Raw genomic sequence first — 19,792 nt, forward strand, 5'->3', positions numbered from 1 at the left:
AAGAGATACACCAGATGGAACATCCAAGTACAGTTGCTGTTATGAGGACGTGTTTGTTCAGACGTGAAGCCAATGTTTAGACTGACAATGTCTAGGTCAGCAATCATTAGGTTGACCCCATATGGTTGACATGCTTTAGGTCGACACTGACAAAAGATCAACATGCATTAGTTCGACACTGACAAAAGGTCGACAGGTTCAAATGGTCGACATGGTAATGGTCAACACACATATGGACATTGTAGATCTTCTGTATCACACCCAAGTTATAATGTTGATGTATGGTGATCCCCACCTGGATAAGTGCTCCACAAAAAAAAACCCTGGTGTAACTTCTATTCTCCTGGATGAACTTTATGATGGTTTGGGAAATCCCACATGTCCACACCTGAAATGTGAACTGTGGTGATTGGCAGAATCCAAAGCTCTTCAGAATGTTGATAGGAAGAGTGGATTCCTGAGCAGACCTCGGCCACTGCAAATGCATGTTCTGAACCACCGCACCCCAGTCTGTTAAGCTGGCATCCATGGTGACAATCAACCAATTCCAAACTTACAGCATGGAACATCTGGTAAAATTTGGACTGTAGAGCCACCATAGTAGAGACTGACGAGTCTGTAGTGACAGGCTGAACATCTGTCTGTACAGTCAAGCATCTGTTTTCGATGGAGCAGTTGGTTTTGAAAAGGCCTGGCATGGAAACTGGCAAATGGGACTGCCTCAAAGGTCACCACCATCTTTCCCAGCAGCTGCATTGCCTTGAGAATCAAGACTGGTGACAATAGCAAGAGAGTTTTAACACTAGACTGTAGATCCTGAACCTTCTCCTGCTGGAGGAATACTCTCTGACACTGAGTGTTGAAAAGAAGACCCCAAAACACTATCCTTTGACAAGGACTTAGGTTAGATTTGGGAACGTTCACAATCCATCCAAAAGTCTGGAGCATATCCAAAGTCAGTTGAAGATGTTGCTGCAATAGGGTCACTGATGGGGCCTTGAACAACAGATCATCCAGACAAGGCATAACACTGATACCCAACCATCTGAGCAGGGAGATCATGTGGGCCATGACCTTTGTAAAGAATCTGGGTGCTAATGACAGACCAAAAGGCAGGGCTTGGAACTGAAATTGCTAGCAACCCACAGTAAATCTCAGTAGATAATGGTGGATGTCTGTGGAAGCCAAATCTTCTCCTTCTTCCATGGATCACACAGACTGTATCTTGAACTTTTCCAGGTGACGGTAAGGGTTTACCCACTTGAGATTGAGAATCAGACAAAAGGACCCATCTGGTTTGCCCACCAGGAAAAGATTGGAATAAAAACCCAGACTGTGTTGGTCTACAGGAACCGGAACAATTACCTCAGAGTCTGAAAGAGAAGAGACTGCATGTATGATGGCCCTTCTTCTGCACTGATCCTAAGGAAGATGAGACAAATGGCATGGGACTGGACCCTCCAGGTCCAGAATGTAACCCCTGGGTACAATTCCGCTCAACCAAAGATCTGGGCTGAATTGAATCCAGACCTCCCAAAGCTGAGTAAATGGGCCCCCACCACCTGAATGTGGACCGGAGCCCCCAAAGTGTCACGCAGAATGCGTTTCTGGTGATTTGACAGCAGGATGATGCCCCATTTTCTAAATGCCTCTTGACAGGAAACTCTTGGTATACATCTGAAGGCCTAAAAGTTTCCGCTACCCTGTGACTGAAAGAAATGAAACCTGGGAGATTTGGTTTTGGGGGCTGAGACTGGTTGGCTGAAAAAATAGCCTCAGATGGATCCTCTGACTGGAACCCTGAGACTACTTGAGCTATCCAGGACTCAACAGCCTTAATCACCCAGGCACTAGCCAGAATAGGCTGCAGGGAGACCTACAGTAAGAGAACGTGAAAATAGATTTAGGAATAGATTCACTCTTTCTATTTGATGGATCTTTTAGAGTAACATACTGAACCATAGGGATAACATTTGCTCTTGCTAGCCTAGTAATAGGAGCATCGACCTGGGGTGGGATCTTTCAAGGCTTCGTGTCATCCTCAGTAAAAGTATAAAGATCATTAAACTTCCTCAGAACCTGCAACTTCGAGTCAGGCTTCAGCCATGCTTCTGTCAACACCTCCCCAAAATGTGAGAAGGCTGCGAACACAAAGATCTGTTTCTTCTTGCACTTGAAGAAAGAGGTTGAACTGGTCTCAGAAACAGTGAAATCCTGATATTGAAAAGTCTGATGGACTGTTTCAATTAGAAGATCCACTGGAGTGGGAATCCCCCTCCCAAGCAGGATCTGTTTCCCCTTCCTCCTGGGAGGAAGAGGCAGATTCCAAATGCGTGTGTGCATGTGTGTGTTTTGCTATGGGTGTGTGTTTATGTGTTTTGCTATGGAGGGGTGTATGTGTGTGTGTTTTTGTGTATATATGTGTTTTGCTATGTGTGTTTAGCTGTGTGTGTTATTTCTATGTGTGTGTGTGTGTGTGTGTGTGTGTGTGTGTGTGTGTGTGTGTATGTATTTTGCTGTGTGCGTGTTTTACTATGTGTGTCTATATAGTATATATCCATATCTACTAATGTAGCCACTTTCACGGCTAGTGTGCCCATGTCTATGAAGTGTGCATACGCAGGCACGCCATAGAGTGCTATGGAGCGAATGTTGGCTGTGAATAGCCACAGCACGGCGTTCACTGAAGCTTGTTGCGATGCATATGGCCATGCCCATGCATCGCGGCAAAGATGAGGTTGGCTACATCTGTATCTATCTAGCTCACATTCCTGGTAGTAAATGTTGGTGTGCACATCAGGTAGACACCAGCGTAATGTGTATAAGGAGCTCTACTGTGTGGTGTAACATGTATAAGGCTCTCTACTGTGTGACGTAACATGTACAAGGCTATTTACTGTATGGAAAACCATGTACAAGGATCTCTACTGTGTGGTGTAACATGTATAAGGCTCTCTTCTGTGTGACATAACGTGTACAAGGCTCTCTACTGTATGGCAAACCGTGTACATGGATCTCTACTGCGTGGCGTAAGGTGTATAAGGCTCTCTACTGTGTGGCGTAATGTGTATAAGGCTCTCTACTGTGTGGCGTAATGTGTATAAGGCTCTCTACTGTGTGACGTACAGTGTACAAGGATCTCTACTGTATTGCATACCGTGTACAAGGATCTCTACTGTGTGGTGTAATGTGTATAAGGCTCTCTATACTGTGTGACATAACATGTACAAGGATCTCTGCTGTGTGGCGTAATGTGTATAAGGCTCTCTTCTGTGTGGCGTAATGTGTATATAGCTCTACTGTGTGACATAACGTGTACAATGCTCTCTACTGTGTGACGTAACTTGTACAGGGCTCGCAACTGTATGGCGTATTGTGTAAAAGGCTCTCTACTGTGTGACGTAACATGTAAAAGGCTCTACTGTATGGCGTACTGTGTACAAGGATCTCTACTATATGGCGTACCATGTACAAGGATCTCTACTGTGTGGCATAACATGTATAGGGCTCTCTACTGTGTGGCGTAACGTGTATAAAGCTCTCTACTGTGTAGCGTACCATGTATAAGGCTCTCTACTGTGGGGCATACCGTGTATATGGATCTCTATTGTGTGGCGTAACATGTATAAGGCTCTCTACTGTGTGGTGTAACATGTACTGTATAAGGCTCTCTACTGTGTGGCGTAATGTGTACAGATGGAGCTGCGCTCATCTAGCTCATTTAGTGCGGCTCCATCGCAAACGTGTACTCCCAGCAGGACTAGGCGATCCGAAGCCTAGCCCCACTACGGGAGTGCACAGAGATGCTCCCATTGTAGAAAATGGGTCGCATGCACTTCACGGAAGTGCGTGCGGCCCAGACGCTGCAATGGGCATGCCCAGGCAAAGACAAAGCCACGTTAATCATATGAGGCTCTCTACTGTGTGGTGTAACATGTATATGGGCCCTCATTCCGAGTTGTTCGCTCGGTATTTTTCATCGCATCGCAGTGAAAATCCGCTTAGTACGCATGCGCAATGTTCGCACTGCGACTGCGCCAAGTAACTTTACTATGAAGAAAGTAATTTTACTCACGGCTTTTTCTTCGCTCCGGCGATCGTAATGTGATTGACAGGAAATGGGTGTTACTGGGCGGAAACACGGCGTTTCAGGGGCGTGTGGCTGAAAACGCTACCGTTTCCGGAAAAAACGCAGGAGTGGCCGGAGAAACGGTGGGAGTGCCTGGGCGAACGCTGGGTGTGTTTGTGACGTCAACCAGGAACGACAAGCACTGAAATGATCGCACAGGCAGAGTAAGTCTGGAGCTACTCAGAAACTGCTAAGTAGTTAGTAATCGCAATATTGCGAATACATCGGTCGCAATTTTAAGAAGCTAAGATTCACTCCCAGTAGGCGGCGGCTTAGCGTGTGTAACTCTGCTAAATTCGCCTTGCGACCGATCAACTCGGAATGAGGGCCATGGCTCTCTACTGTGTTGTGTAATGTGAATTGGGATTACTATTGTGTGGCGACACCCCTTCTCAGTGAGACAAAACACCATTTTCTGGGTGACATGCTTTCCCTATTTATAATATGGGAGGGGGAACCAATGCATATTGTTGCACCTGGGCTCATCATTCTCATGTTCCACCACTGTGAAAATACCCCCAGTTACAGATGGTCATGGTACAACTCAGGGAGCTTCCTGCTTACTTCCTCTTTTGCACACCGGCCGGGCTGGCGGGTACAGGGGCCAGGACAGTAGCCAGTAAGAAAAATGGCTTCCAACACATGGAGGAAAATGAGCGTAGGCAGAAGGGAGTTTTGCTGAGCACTTATTGTGATTTAGTACTTTCTTTTTCAAATGTAATTTTTTCAAAATATCTCAAAAACCTTACTTGAAATCAAAGGTCTGGTATATTTGGATTCTATGCACAAAACTACATGGACACTGATATATATATCATGTCAGATGCAAAATGGCTGTTGAGTAGTGTAATTCATAGGTGTGCGCAGGGGGGGTGCCTGGTGCGCACAGGCACCCCCTAATGTCCGGCACCCCGATCTCACATGCCTGATGCAGCGATTGCCGAGCAGGCTGATTACTGTCCCATCTGCACTGCACCCTGTCAGAACTGTATTACTGACCGGACACCTGGGTTAATCAAGGGTGCCACTAACACTGGCTTTCAAACTCCCGGCTCCACCTCCATGTACAAAAACAGTGTGATGTGACGTGATTACGTCATGCTGCTCGCACGCCCACCCGTCCCACACCCGCCACATGCCCACCTCTCTCCTTCTATGCTATGACAACGCCAGCCACTGATGATGTTGTCATGCAACCAGCGTTCCCCTTAGGAAGACAAATTCAATACTGGCAGGCGGTCGGTCGGCAGCAGCATTGACACGTCACTCTGTTTTCCAGCAGCAGCAGTACTAGTCTGCGACTTTCTGTGTTAGTGAGTGGCTGACTTGTAAGTAAGCTGCTGCCCTTTGCAGGGGAAAGAGCGGGGGAGCCAGACCAGGCTGAGGAGGAGCAGTGTAATTGCAGTGAGTGCCATCAGGGGTGTTTGTTTGGTGCACACCACAACATCTGACAATGCATCTGCTTTATTAGGATTGGTACATGGGTGGATATTTTATATTGCGTTGACCGTCAAATAATGGTGCTAGACACACCCCTCCGACGGTGCACCCCCTAATAAAATGTGCTGCGCACGCCTATGGTGTAATTATACTGTATTTGTGCATTGTAAATTAAAATTACCTTTACGTCTTTGATATATTGCTCTGTTGTTTCAGCATTTAGTGCATGGGTCATGTTGTTCCTTATTTCTTGCTCTAGAGCACTCACTTCCAACGATGTTGCCAACACTTCTCTCCTCTTCAACACAAATACATCTTTCTCATTTATACAATAGGAATCTTTGGATGGTTCTTTTTCTGGTGAATGTAACAGAAGCTCTGACAATAGCAGAAAAGCTAGTTAACTATTTATTCAGAAGAAAAAACAACATCTTAAACATTACTTTTATCTACTACAATACTCATGAATTTTTGACTGTAAGGGGTATACAGATATTTTCCTTATTAAAGAATGGTACTCCCTGAATTACTACACTTTTAAGCAGTCTATATGATATATAGCACTGTGAATACTTTTATGCAAGTTGGAAAAAAACATCTGTTTTCCAAAGATAGATTAGTCTTAGTCATTTTTATATGGTACTCAATAGAAGAAAAAGTCAGGAACCAAAATATGCACACTCTCCAGGGCAAAACCATGCCTTGTAAATGATTGGTGCTTTAAAGTTTAGTCGGCAACCCGTACCTCTGGCCAACTTGGTCAGCAATACATCCTGCCACATAGAAAGAAACAAACAGGCGTTGCATACATCTAGTGGGTAATTCTCCAGAAAGTGAACATAAAGTCCCGTGCATCATACGCTTTTATTTTTTTTTTCCTTCTAAACTGGTCTTTTAATAAATTGCTGTTATATGAAAACTTAATTGCTTAGTAGTAATGCATTACTCTATAACTTAAGACCCACTAAAATCTTGGCAATTTAGAGAGGCATGTCATTTGAATTTGTGTAGCTGTCCCGTGCATCACGGAGAATCACCCCAGTATATACACATCACTAGCAGAAATAATAGAACAAGATTAACATAAAAATGCCTTGCAGGCCAGATATAGGAAATCCATCCCTGGGCTTTTAAAGTATAAGGTTTGGTGCATCCAGAGACTCAATGCTATCCACAGTTATTATGTATAGTTTTACACCTTTAATTTATGATACTCTGTGAAATTAGCAAGATGTATTTATAGGTGCCTGATCTTGTGCTCTATGAATGTTTTCATAATCATCTTTTAGGTTTTCTGATACTATGCTGGAGGAAGAGAGATGCAGATGCACACTCTTACCACTGAGAACACTGATAGTAAAAATAATTTAAATAAACCCTCACAATTAACATGGAGTATAATTGAAGTTCTTAGCACACATTTGCGCAAATATGCGGGCCCATGTACCGCGGCCAGGTGACTTCATCACATGGGTCCCTAACATCCCTAATACTATCACATTCTATAAATTTATGCAGGACATACCTCTAAATAGGGCCTTATCAATGTGTGATCTGAAATGCAGGAACCCAGCTAATTAAAACACCTGAGGGTGAATGGGAGGACAGCCAATACCAGAGGAAGGAAGCCTTGCCTTCCAGTGTACAATATATACACAAATATAGTGGAAAAAGGTGGTACCCGGACTGCACATCCTATTACTAAAGATATCAAGAGGTGCTATCATGCTGAGGCTTCTAATACTATGCTGGAGAAAGAGAGATTCAGATGCAAAAGCAGTAGAACACTCAGCTGCGGAAATATGATGTAGACAAGGTGCCAAAATCAGCACAAATTACTTTTTTTGCACCTTGCAAATGAACATGTACATGGTCGAGTCACATTATTATGACCACATACTACATTTGACATCAGCAGCGCGTAGCCCATAAGGCACGTCACATCAGGGACGTGCAGTCAGGGGAGGCAGGGGAGGCAGTGCCTCCCCTGTCATTAATTATAACATTAAAACAATCTTCTTTATCTTACTGTAATAATTTTTCAGTTTAAATCTTGTTTAAATCTATTTAGGAGGCACTACGAACGGTGCCTCTCGCTGACAAGTATAAATGTCTGGAAGCAGGGGGAGGACAGGGGGCGGGGCCAAGCAGAGGGCTGTAAAAGCCCATTAGAAAAATCAGTGTAAGCGGCACCAGTGTGAGTGCCTCAGCGCAGGGACGTGCTTTCAGCCCATATGAAAGCACGCCCCTGACACTGAAGGCAGATGTGATTGGGCAGCAGATTCAGCACTGACAGTGGCTGTATCCAGTCACTGTCAGTGCCGTACAGGGAGGGAGAATGTCCGAGTCAAATACGCGGCGGATCCGGGGGCGGTGAAGGACGCGGCCCTGTGCCCCCCTGGTAATTTCTGAGACTCTTAAAAAAAAAAAAAAAACACAGCAGTACCTGGCTTGATTGAAGAAGCCAGCTTCAGTGCCCGCCACGTTGAAGGGGCTAATAGCGGCAGGAGGAGGAGAGTCTTTTCCCTCTCCTCTCCTCCGCTCCTGCACCGTTCAGCAGCCACAAGCGGCATGCGCGCTGCCGAGGGGCTCACTGACCATCAGCCCCTGGTGCCTGACTCGCCCGTACAGCATAGGGGTAGCTAAAACAGGTAAAGGGGGTGCGGCTGCTACGGTGCCCCCGACCAGTCTTCTCAGAGCCCCTGCACCCAATAATGCTGCACCATGACTGTCCTGCTGTGAGTGATTGCCAACCATGGGCTATGCTTGGCACACCACTCCTCCCACCATCAGTGACGGACTGCGGCGGGTATCCCCTCCTGCCAGCTCCAGAGACAAACCGCGCTGGGCAGCCCCCCTGACAGTCCCCCTGACAGTCCCCCACAGATATATCGAGCCATGCAGCCCCACAGACAGGCCGTGCCGGGCACCCCCCCCCGACAGCTGCGCAGATGTACCATGCTGGGTAGCCCCACAGACACACCGCAGCGGCCAGCTCCCTCCTGACAGCTCCACAGATGGACCACGCCGGGCAGACCCCTCCTGACAGCAACTTGGCGAGAGGAGCCTATGGGGGTCATTCCGACCCATTCGCACGCAGCAGTTTATCGCTGCGGTGCAAACGGGTGTGGAATGCACATGCGTGGCGGCCGCAGTGCGCGACGTTGCACGGCAACAGGGATCGCCAGGTTACGTCGCGTCTTGAGAAGGAAGCGGTCGCAGAGCGGACCGCAAAGAAGATGGACAGGAAGAAGTCGGACCTGGGCGTCACCACAGCGTTTCCAGCCGTTTTCGAGGAGTGGATTTGTAAACGCAGGCGTGTCCAGGAGAATGGAGGGCGGATGTCTGACGTCAAAGCCGGCTCCAGCATCGCAGAGATCGTCGCACAGGGTAAGTAGGTATAGGGCTAGTCTACTTCTGCTTGAATTTTTTTTTAGCTTAGCAGGGCTGCACTAGCGATCGCAGCCCTGCTAAGCTAAAATACACTCCCCCATAGGCGTGGACTAGATGATCGCAGCAGCAGCAAAAAGTTGCTGGCTGCGATCAACTGGGAATGACCCCCTATGTCACTACCGCAGCCGAACTCTGAAGCCGCTGCCTGCATGACCAAGGGAAAGGCGAGTACTCAGAGCCCGGGGATGGTCCTATAGGGACGTTTCGGTCCCTATAGGACCATCATCAGGACCAGCTGCTGCTGGTCCTGATGATGGTCCTGTAGGGACCGAAACGTCGACTCAATATGCACGTGTGCACTTTTCCTTATGTTCTGTAATAAAAGATCAATTTTTTCACCTGGCTTTTGAGTGCCTATCTACATTTTTGTATGCATGTATGTCATTTTTAACCCGGGCATCCAGTTACAGTGCCAGGATGCAATTGTGCCTTATTAATTGTTACATAGGATGTAGTAGGCTGCTTGCTGAGATTAGGAGCCCCTGCCTTTCTCTCTCTTTCTCTGTCTCTCTCACTCTCTCCCTTTCACCCTCTCTCCCCAGTCACAATAACTCCCCCTGCGTCCCGCTCCTCACAATCCCAACGGTCGGCATGCCAACCAACAGGGACTATTGTCCACGACACCCATAGAGTGCAAGTAGATCCCACCACTGATCCCGCAGCGTGGGCTTGTTGCACTCGCCGCCCTGCCCATGCACGCCGGCATTCCGCTGCTGGAATACCGGCGTCTGTATGCTGACCGCCGGTCACGCATACCACACCTGTGCAGAGAGAGTTAGATTTGGGGAAGGGTGTTCAAACTGAAATCTAAATTGCAGTGTAAAAATAAAGCAGTCAGCATTTACCCTGCACAGAAACAATATAACCCACCCAAATCTAGCTCTCTCTGCACATGTTACATCTGCCCCACCTGCAGTGCACATGGTTTTGCTTATTAGAGAAAGATAGTGCTGTTGCGATCAAGTCTGAATTAGGCCCTTAGTCGGACGATGCCAGCTAACGCACCTTAAGCCGTGTATTTAGTCACAGAAACCAGAATTCTCATACTTAAATGCCAGATGTTTGCACACGTGCTAAGGCAGAAAACAGCATCACGGCACTAGTTTAGTTGGATTCCTTCTGCCAACTCAGGAGGGGTGCGAGCAGAAATTGTCTATTGCGCTAAATTGAATCACCCCCATTGTCCCTACAGATGAAGCCTTCTTTATCTTGGCTCTTTATGTGACTAGGCGTGCCCGCCTGGGCGCAGCTAGTCACTGTGAGCGTCTCCGTCTGGACGGGTGCGTGCGCCCAGACAGAGACGCTCCCCATTCACTTTAATGTAGAGTGTCTCTGTCCGCTCCCCGACAGAGATGCTCTGAATGGGAAGCAGCTCGTGCACTCCTGGCGTGACTAGGTGGACGGATAGCCTAGTCACGCTGGGAGTGCCCACCTGCGACTAAGCAGGGTGAGATTAAGAAGGCTCCATCTGTATATCGTGGATTTGGAGTTAGATTTTAAATATATTTATTATATAGAGGTCACTATTATGCTAGTAGGTTTATGTTTATAGCTTTTTGACAAAGGATTTTTTAAATATATTTAAATGTTTTCTTAAACCACACCCACATTAGATAAACCATTGTTGTAAACGTTTTGTTGCACACATTTTTCCGTTGCAGTTTACTGGTAGAAAAGCAGGGGCCACATGCTTGTGTTTGCCCCTCCCCCCAAGCTAAAAGTTGCCAGCCCCTGAGTTTCAGGGCATGTGATAGCCACCATGGCTTTTTTGTTGTCCAGAAATTCCATTAACTTAATAGCGCCGCACCCACGGCGAACCCTTCACATTTTGTACACACACCAGCCAGTGCCTCACCAGCCACTGACCTCACCGCACGCCACTGCGTCACATGTCATGTGCATGCTTGCTTGGCGTATATATAAGGAGTGCGATAGGCTGTTTGCACACATATCACTCATTGCTGTCATGGGTAAAAGGGGCAACTTATCCGAGTTCAAAAAGGGATGATTATCGGCTTATGGGCCAAAGGTGGCAGTATTTCTGAAACAGCGCAGTTTGTGAACTGTTAGTGTGCTTCTGTGGTGAAAGTGTGAATAACTGATGTGGAAACTGCGGAGCACCATGTGCCATTGATGTGAGAAGTGAACGTCGGCTATGAAGGTGCATGAGGGCCGACCGACACTTTACAGTGGAGCATCTCACCATGAAAATAAATCTGGGAGCTACCAGACATGTGTTTAAAATGATAGTTCAGTGATCCCTGCTGTGTATGGGGTTTTGAAGCAAACAGCTGGTCACTGCACCTATGCTAACGAAGGTGCATTGGAGGAGAAAGCTTCAATTTGCACAGCTGTATAAGAATTGGACCTCTGCTGATTGCCAAAGGGTTGCATTCTTTGATGAGTCACTTTTTCTGCTTTATCGAACGATTAGACGTTGGCATGTCATACAAGAAACATCGGAGATCAAACACTCTGCAACCATTGCTGGAAGAACACAAGTTCATGGTGGCAGCATTATGGTCCGGGGAATGTTTAGTGGCATTCTCTGGTTCCACTCATCCATGTGGAAGGTACTCTCGATCGATTTGGTTATAAATCCATCCTTGTAGATCACGTACACCATACATGTTGATTGTCTTCCCTGGGGTGGATGGGATCATACAGCAAATCCAACAGTGGTTGGATGAGCACGACCAAGACTTCCAAGTACTTCTTTGGCCCCTAAGTCCCTGGACTAGAACCCAATTGAGCATCTGTGGGACCATCTTGATCGTTGTGTTTGCTTTATGGATCCTCCACCACGCACCCTGCAGCAGCTGTAGGATGCACTGCAGCAATGCTGCTCCATATACCTGTGCAAACCTACCAGAACCTTATTGAGTCACTCCCAGCCCACCTAGCTGCTGTTCGTGCTGCACACGGTGGTTAATTTGGCTATTAGCTGGTGGTCATAATAATGTGACTCGATCGTGTATGTATCAACTATATGAGTGTGAAATAATAGCTGGGAAGCCTCACAGTCACATTTAACATACAGTATTACTCTTATGCACATTTTATTGCTGAATATTACCAAATTACAGCACCAAATGTACAGTATAACTTGCAGTAAATGTGTGATTGTCAAGAAGTATCAGGAGGATCTGTCCTTACTTTATATTCTACCCAGGGCCAGCGACAGGGGGGGGTCAAAAGAAACCTGTACCAGGCCCCAGGGATCATAGGGATCCCAAGGAGACCCTGCTTAGTACCCAGCAGGGATGGGGGCCATCTTGTCCAAATAGGGTACTGAGCTGTAGGCGGTGTGGACATGGCCTCAGAGTCAGGGCCGTCTATTCATATGGGGTAAATGGGCTCTAGCCCAAGGGCCCCAGGTGCATAAGGGCTCTAGACTGATAGCTGAGGCTCCCCTCTTTCCAGGGGTACCAGATTTTTGAAACTCGGCCCTGGGGAACCGGAGATATCTGACTTCAAAGCAGTGGTCCCTATACATGATTCAGAGTGATAACGAACTAAAAATGGGTCATACTCAATTTTTATCTAGTTACAGAAGAAGACGCAGTTTGAGAGATCACCTGGTTAAAACAAATATCACTCTTGATAAAAGTGAACCATATATCAACTTTTTAACCAGTAAGAAAGGATGCCTCAAATGCACTTGTACCACATGTAGTTTTATGATATCAGGAGATACGTTTTTTTCATCCTTTATCCAGCCAACAACATATTATTAGACATAGGCTGATGTGCAACTCCAGATTCGTAGTGTATCAGATTGTGTGTTCCTGTGGGCTGTCATACATAGGCAAGACAGAACGCACCTTTAAGAAGCGTATGACAGCCCACAGATCAGCTATTAGGGCGGCTCTGCAGAGTGGTAAAAGTGACCAGCCTGTTGCTAGGCATTTTTGCCAGACCCCTCATCCTTTGTCTACAGTTCAATATAGGATGATCGATCATGTTCCCCCTTCCATAAGTGGAGGTGACTGTGCATTGCGGTTGCTACAGTGTGAGAGTAAATGGATACATAGGCTGAGTACTCTTGTGCGTAGGGGCCTAAATGATCATTTGGGCCTGTCTAATTTTTTATAAAACTTTGGTCTTATCCCAGTAAATTTGACTCTATTCAGTTTGGTGTTCTTTGCAATATGGATTTTGCGGATTAGTTTATATTTTGGATTATGAGCTCTGGTGTGTAATGTTAGACATATGGGCCCTCATTCCGAGTTGTTCGCTCACAAGCTGCTTTTAGCAGCATTGCACACGCTAAGCCTCTGCCTACTGGGAGTGAATCTTAGCTTAGCAAAATTGCGAACGAAAGATTCGCAATATTGCAAAAATATTTATCTGTGCAGTTTCTGAGTAGCTCGAGACTTACTCTTCCAGTGCGATCAGTTTAGTGCTTGTCGTTCCTGGTTTGACGTCACAAACACACCCAGCGTTCGCCCAGACACTCCCCCGTTTCTCCAGCCACTCCCGCGTTTTTCCCAGAAACGGTAGCGTTTTTTCACACACTCCCATAAAACGGCCAGTTTCCGCCCAGAAACACCCACTTCCTGTCAATCACACTACGATCACCAGAACGAAGAAAAAACCTTGTAATGCCGTGAGTAAAATACCAAACTTCTTAGCAAATTTACTTGGCGCAGTGCGAACATTGCGCATGCGCAATTAGCGGAAAATCGCTGCGATGCGAAGAAAATTACAGAGCGAACAACTCGAAATGAGGGCCATGGTGCATCACATTTGCATATAGGTTGCATTAAATGAGTAGAGAGTTAGATATAGGCCCTCATTCCGAGTTGATCGGTCGCAAGGCGAATTTAGCAGAGTTACACACGCTAAGCCGCCGCCTACTGGGAGTGAATCTTAGCTTCTTAAAATTGCGACCGATGTATTCGCAATATTGCGATTACTAACTACTTAGCAGTTTCAGAGTAGCTCCAGACTTACTCTGCCTGTGCGATCAGTTCAGTGCTTGTCGTTCCTGGTTGACGTCACAAACACACCCAGCGTTCGCCCAGGCACTCCCACCGTTTCTCCGGCCACTCCTGCGTTTTTTCCGGAAACGGTAGCGTTTTCAGCCACACGCCCCTGAAACGCCGTGTTTCCGCCCAGTAACACCCATTTCCTGTCAATCACATTACGATCGCCGGAGCGAAGAAAAAGCCGTGAGTAAAAATACTTTCTTCATAGTAAAGTTACTTGGCGCAGTCGCAGTGCGAACTTTGCGCATGCGTACTAAGCGGATTTTCACTGCGATGCGATGAAAAAGAACGAGCGAACAACTCGGAATGAGGGCCTTTGGCCCTCATTCCGAGTTGATCGGTCGCAAGGCGAATTTAGCAGAGTTACACACGCTAAGCCGCCGCCTACTGGGAGTGAATCTTAGCTTCTTAAAATTGCGACCGATGTATTCGCAATATTGCGATTACTAACTACTTAGCAGTTTCAGAGTAGCTCCAGACTTACTCTGCCTTTGCGATCAGTTCAGTGCTTGTCGTTCCTGGTTGACGTCACAAACACACCCAGCGTTCGCCCAGGCACTCCCACCGTTTCTCCGGCCACTCCTGCGTTTTTTCCGGAAACGGTAGCGTTTTCAGCCACACGCCCCTGAAACGCCGTGTTTCCGCCCAGTAACACCCATTTCCTGTCAATCACATTACGATCGCCGGAGCGAAGAAAAAGCCGTGAGTAAAAATACTTTCTTCATAGTAAAGTTACTTGGCGCAGTCGCAGTGCGAACTTTGCGCATGCGTACTAAGCGGATTTTCACTGCGATGCGATGAAAAAGAACGAGCGAACAACTCGGAATGAGGGCCATAGGGTATATGTATAGGATAATGAATTTTTCAGTAACTTGGTATATACGCACACATCATGGCTTGCTAGTATATTTATATGCATAAGTATGCCATCGTCTTTATAGTAAGGTATTTTATGCATGGATATGTGATATATAATTGAGTATCTTATTAGTGAAAGTCTATTGTGGCATTTTTTTAATAGATTATTTCTACTGTAATCTCTTTTGTGTACAAATTCTATGCATGATTGGTAAAATTAATTTTGAAACAATGTTTACAGCTCACAAACTTTCCATGTACTTGCGGGTTTCCATGGTGATGGGTGCACAAACCGTGACTCATGGATTATGACGTCAGCCACACTGTGCCGCCGGCCGGGTCTGTTGTCCCGTTTTCGGGGATGGCGTCCACATGTTGTACACATTTATAAGGTGAGATTGTTTGTTGTTCAGTTAAGCCTGATGACAGTGTGTATATTAAAGCACTGAAACATTGCTGAATTTTGCTGGTCTGAGGAGTGGTCATTGAAAGTGTCTGGAGTGCCGCACTTCATGTGAATTTGTATGTATACCCCTGTGAGGGCACCCGACCTATTGTGCACTAAGGGAGAGCCGGGAATTTCTGACATGTATATACATGGGTCCATATTTATCTTGACCTTTAATTGAATTAAATGAGACTGGGCAGTCGGACTTAATCCCCTGCTGTAATGACTTAATCCCCTGCTGTATTGTTCTCTGTATCGTATTGCAGCTGAGAACAATAGATGAAGGGTTTATGTTAATACCATGTTGTTCCTAGGTGCAACAAACTAGCCAAGATAACTGTGGACCCACCTGTATATATAAATATATATATATATATATATATATATATATATATATAAAATCTGAGGGGCCCCCAGAGATACCACTGTACCGGGCCCCAAGATTTCTGTTGCTGGTCCTGATTCCACCTGTCAGTTGTCAGAGAAGGGAGGCAACCAATGCACTGGCTTGAGGTGTACCCTGTTCCTGATTTGATGGGAGATGACTAGTGCATTGGATCTTTACAGTGTTTCAGCTGCTCCTCAGAGTCCTCCTCACCTGCTTTCATGCCGAGGCCAGTCTCATCTACACCTGCAGCCTGTGTGGTCAGTGTGTGTAGTACACTGAGCCAGGGGCATAGAGTGTTTGTCACTGACTGGCCGCAGGCACGTTCAGCTCAAAGAATAATGCACTGAGTGTGGTCGTGGTTCCTGTGCTGTCTTGTGCGTCAGGTAGGGTAGGACGGGTCCAACTACAGAGGGACAGCAGACACCGATGGAGTATGGAGGCAACGCCATGAGTGGTGACTCACAGCTCCACAAAGGCCCATGGGAGGAGCTTCTGTGGCTGGGCAAGTAAAGCAGCTCCACTGTCACCCACTATACTTTTGCTTCGTTGAGCTCCTGCGCATGCATAGAAGCTATATCCTAACGCTACCCGATTGGAGCTGAGTTCCGATAATGGCAACCTGGTCGGCAGAGCGGTGAATGCAAGCCACTGAGGGGACTACGTGACCAGCCTAGCAGGTAACTGGGGCAGCATCTTGGTGGTCCATTCCGCCCCTGTATAGGTCTACCCCTATTTTTACCAACTGCTGTTTTGTTCATTCCCCCTAGGTCACATCCCCTGTCCAGCAATCTGAAAATAAAAAAAAGTTGTAACCTTACATGAGGGACCAGTTTAATCACTGAAAGAATACATATACTGTATTTACAGTATCTCCTATTGCCCATTGTTTCAATCTTGCTCTTGGTAGAAGTGGAAAGATAGGAAAATACTATCTGGGTTGGTGTTGATTAGCAGTTTGTGTCAAAAACTACAGATGTGTCCTCATACATCTAGTCTCAATACACCATGCAGCGTGAGATGCCGGGGGCAAGTGAGCTGCCAGGTCCCATGCAACTCTGCTAGCATCTGGCAACTTTTTTACCAAAAATATGTCTTAGTCGCAACACAATGCAACCAGGACTGACTCACCAGAAGACTGTGTATACACTTCTATATTGTGTTTGACTGAGCATATGGAGCACAACAGAACCTGTATTGGAAATATGCTTCAGCTGCTACATTGTAGCACTTTGTTTATAGATTCAGAGACTCAGTTGTACACAGATATACAAGTCATAAAGATGCATTTTTGGACAAAAAAGGTTACAAAAAAACACCCGATGCTACCAGAGTCTCTGTCATGCAGAGAAGGGCTGTTTGGGGCTATTGCAGCAATTATGTATGAGGACACATCTGTAGGTGGGACAATGGCTACCCCAGTGAAAACCTACTGCCAGTAGTATGATGTTGTAATTGCATCATCACAAACCAACCTTACACAAACACGTGGTCCATAGACACAAACATCATTGAAAAAAATAACATTTTGCAAATCCACATATAGGGCATACAGAATATCTGCTAAGGACAGAGAACAATGATCCTTATCTAACACAAAAAAATGTATGTTCCAGTGAAGCTGTCACTTTAATCAACATTTGCCCTTTAAAAAAATTATAAAATATTTACCTTTATTTGTATCTGTATCATTGATGGATGTGTTTGTCGATTTATTCTTCAAACTATTTCTTAGTCTAAAACATGGAGTAAAAATATATTAAAATTTCTGACTAAGCAATCCTTGTTTTCCAATATGGCAAATTAAATCTATCAATAATCAAAGAAAAGTAAATCAGGGTTTAGCAGCCCAGTTGGCACAGCGGGGTGCAGTGCAGGGGGTCAGATGCAGCATAGGAGGCTATAATATATATATATATATATATATATATATATATATATATATATCCAAGGTAATCCTGCACTCACATCTGCATAAATTCAACGGTGGGGGTGCACCCAGTGGAGTCCACCAAGTTCTAGTGGGTCCACAAATATACAAACAGTTCCAGTTTTCCTGGGGGGCACTTTCCTAAACGGATGAAATCCAATCACAGTCTTATGTAGTCATAATCGGCTTTTAATAGGTCGACGTTTCGGCTCTACAACTAGAGCCTTTCTCAAGACAAGCCATGTACAGTTTTCAAAATGTTGCAATGCAGTCAAGCAGTCATTTACTGCTCAAATTTACGGCAAATTCAAACAGCTCCACAGTAAATCACTGTAATGGAATGGACTATCATAGCAGCCAAAGTAACTTAACATGCGAAAGTCAATGATCAAAAGTCCTTAAGGTGTAATATCATGTCACCAAGTATAGGGGTCTCCCACCACGCTGAGAGGACCGGCATCCCTTCCAAAAGCTGCACCTTATATATATATATATATATGAATGGGGGGATAGGGGTATCAGTGATTGACAGTGTCTGAATAAATATAGCTATATATGAAGAAATGGCAAGATATTTAGTGATGGGATAAAAGATTTTCACAGTTAATTTTATTTCCAAAGATAACAGAGTAAGAGGATACAATTAAAAAAATGAGATGGACTAAAAATAGGGGGAAGGGAATAGCACAATACTAAACATTAAAAAAAGGCTAGAACCATAAATTTAAAACAGAAGTCAAAAAGAAATATAAGATGAGAGATTTCTGCTTATCTTAGTATGGAGAGTCACATGAGGTACACCCAATGTGTTTCGTCTGTCTGACTTCATCAAGGGGTCTTTTAAAGTATGGGTTAAAATTTTAAAATAGTTAGAACATTTTAACCCATACTGTATAAGGGGTTTATGTACTAAATATAGCGAAAAATAATGAGAGCACAAAAATAATTAAGTAGAAAGTAATAATAAATAGCTTTTTACTTTACATATGAAAATACATATAAGAATACAAAAAAATGCTATCTAATAGCCAGGTTGCTTAATAAAACTCCTGTATAACGATTAGAAACCAGTCCTTTTTAAATCCGGTGTACCAGTTCAATGGTAATGAGACAATGGTAACTTTCCGCTCTAATAAGCCTGCAGGTGCTTAAGCAGGAGGATTAGACAATAAGACTGCAATTAGTGGGGTATAATGTCCTCCCCTAATTGGTAGAGTAATGCTCACCGCTGATGGTGGTTCCTTGGCACAAACTCCCGATGATGCAATTTGGCAGTGGTTTCCCGTGTATGCCTGCTGTCAGCGCGGCTGAACTGAATGGAAATATGCTGCCAAAGCGCCTCCAACACAGAGGTAGGATTGCTGGTACCAATGTATCATCCGTCTCTGTAGTATATGGACGCTGGATTACAGCAGCACCCAGTAGCTGAAGGTGGGGATAGGCGATGAGCCCGCAGTCAATAGATCACTAGCGGATTCCGGAATGGAGGTAGGTGCCCTCTAAAGAAACCGCTAGCCATTAACAGTGGAGAAACGTGTCAAGGGACTTCTCCTGTACTATTCAACGGTCCATTCCTGATTGGTTGCCATGAGAAACCTTTTCACTTCTATAAACCATAACTTTAGTAAATATACACCTAATTGTCAGCAGATGTACTTACTGGTCATTATGCTCCAAGGCAATAAGAGCTTTTTGTTCAAGCTTCCTTACAGTCTTCATTGCTTCATCTACATCTTCTGATTTCACAGGTCTTTTCTTCATGCCAACTATTTCTGACCTTAAAACCTGTTGAGCGTTGAAAACTTTAGGGGAAAATGGAGTTAAAAAAAGTTTATCACTTCATGATACTACTCATCATCGCTGACCCGTTGTCACCAGATGATTAATATCCAAATGGACAAATGGAGTTGCAGGGTTGGATAATCAATTACTGGAGCAAAGCTGAATAGCAGGGACAGCTGCTCCCAAAAGTACTTGTGGGATATTCTAATCTAGCATAACTGAGATCCATATAGGGTTCAAAACATAACCCACATGTTGTTTTGATATAGATTAATAAACCAGCCTTCATTATTCTCAACAAACCTGGTGAGTGCCCTATTCTTTGGATTATGTTTGTAGGAACAAATGTATGTATGCGGTCCAGCTATGGTTTTAC

At 45.2% G+C, this 19,792-nt stretch overlaps 1 protein-coding gene across 3 annotated transcripts in view; it reads right to left on the reverse strand.

Moving 5' to 3' along the window:
• The window catches only part of C4H6orf118 (chromosome 4 C6orf118 homolog), a 116,287-nt gene that overhangs the window by 34,469 nt on the left and 62,026 nt on the right, over positions 1 to 19,792 (reverse strand). For all 3 annotated transcript variants that reach the window (XM_063917545.1, XM_063917543.1, XM_063917544.1), the window contains exons 5-7: positions 19,295 to 19,419; positions 17,376 to 17,440; positions 5,751 to 5,947 (exon numbers count right to left, since the gene is read on the reverse strand). In XM_063917545.1, coding sequence (XP_063773615.1) covers positions 5,751 to 5,947; positions 17,376 to 17,440; positions 19,295 to 19,419 — 387 coding nt within the window. The remainder of the gene's footprint in view (positions 1 to 5,750; positions 5,948 to 17,375; positions 17,441 to 19,294; positions 19,420 to 19,792) is intronic.

The sequence above is a fragment of the Pseudophryne corroboree genome, chromosome 4, assembly GCF_028390025.1.
Source record: "Pseudophryne corroboree isolate aPseCor3 chromosome 4, aPseCor3.hap2, whole genome shotgun sequence".
Lineage (NCBI taxonomy): Eukaryota > Metazoa > Chordata > Amphibia > Anura > Myobatrachidae > Pseudophryne > Pseudophryne corroboree.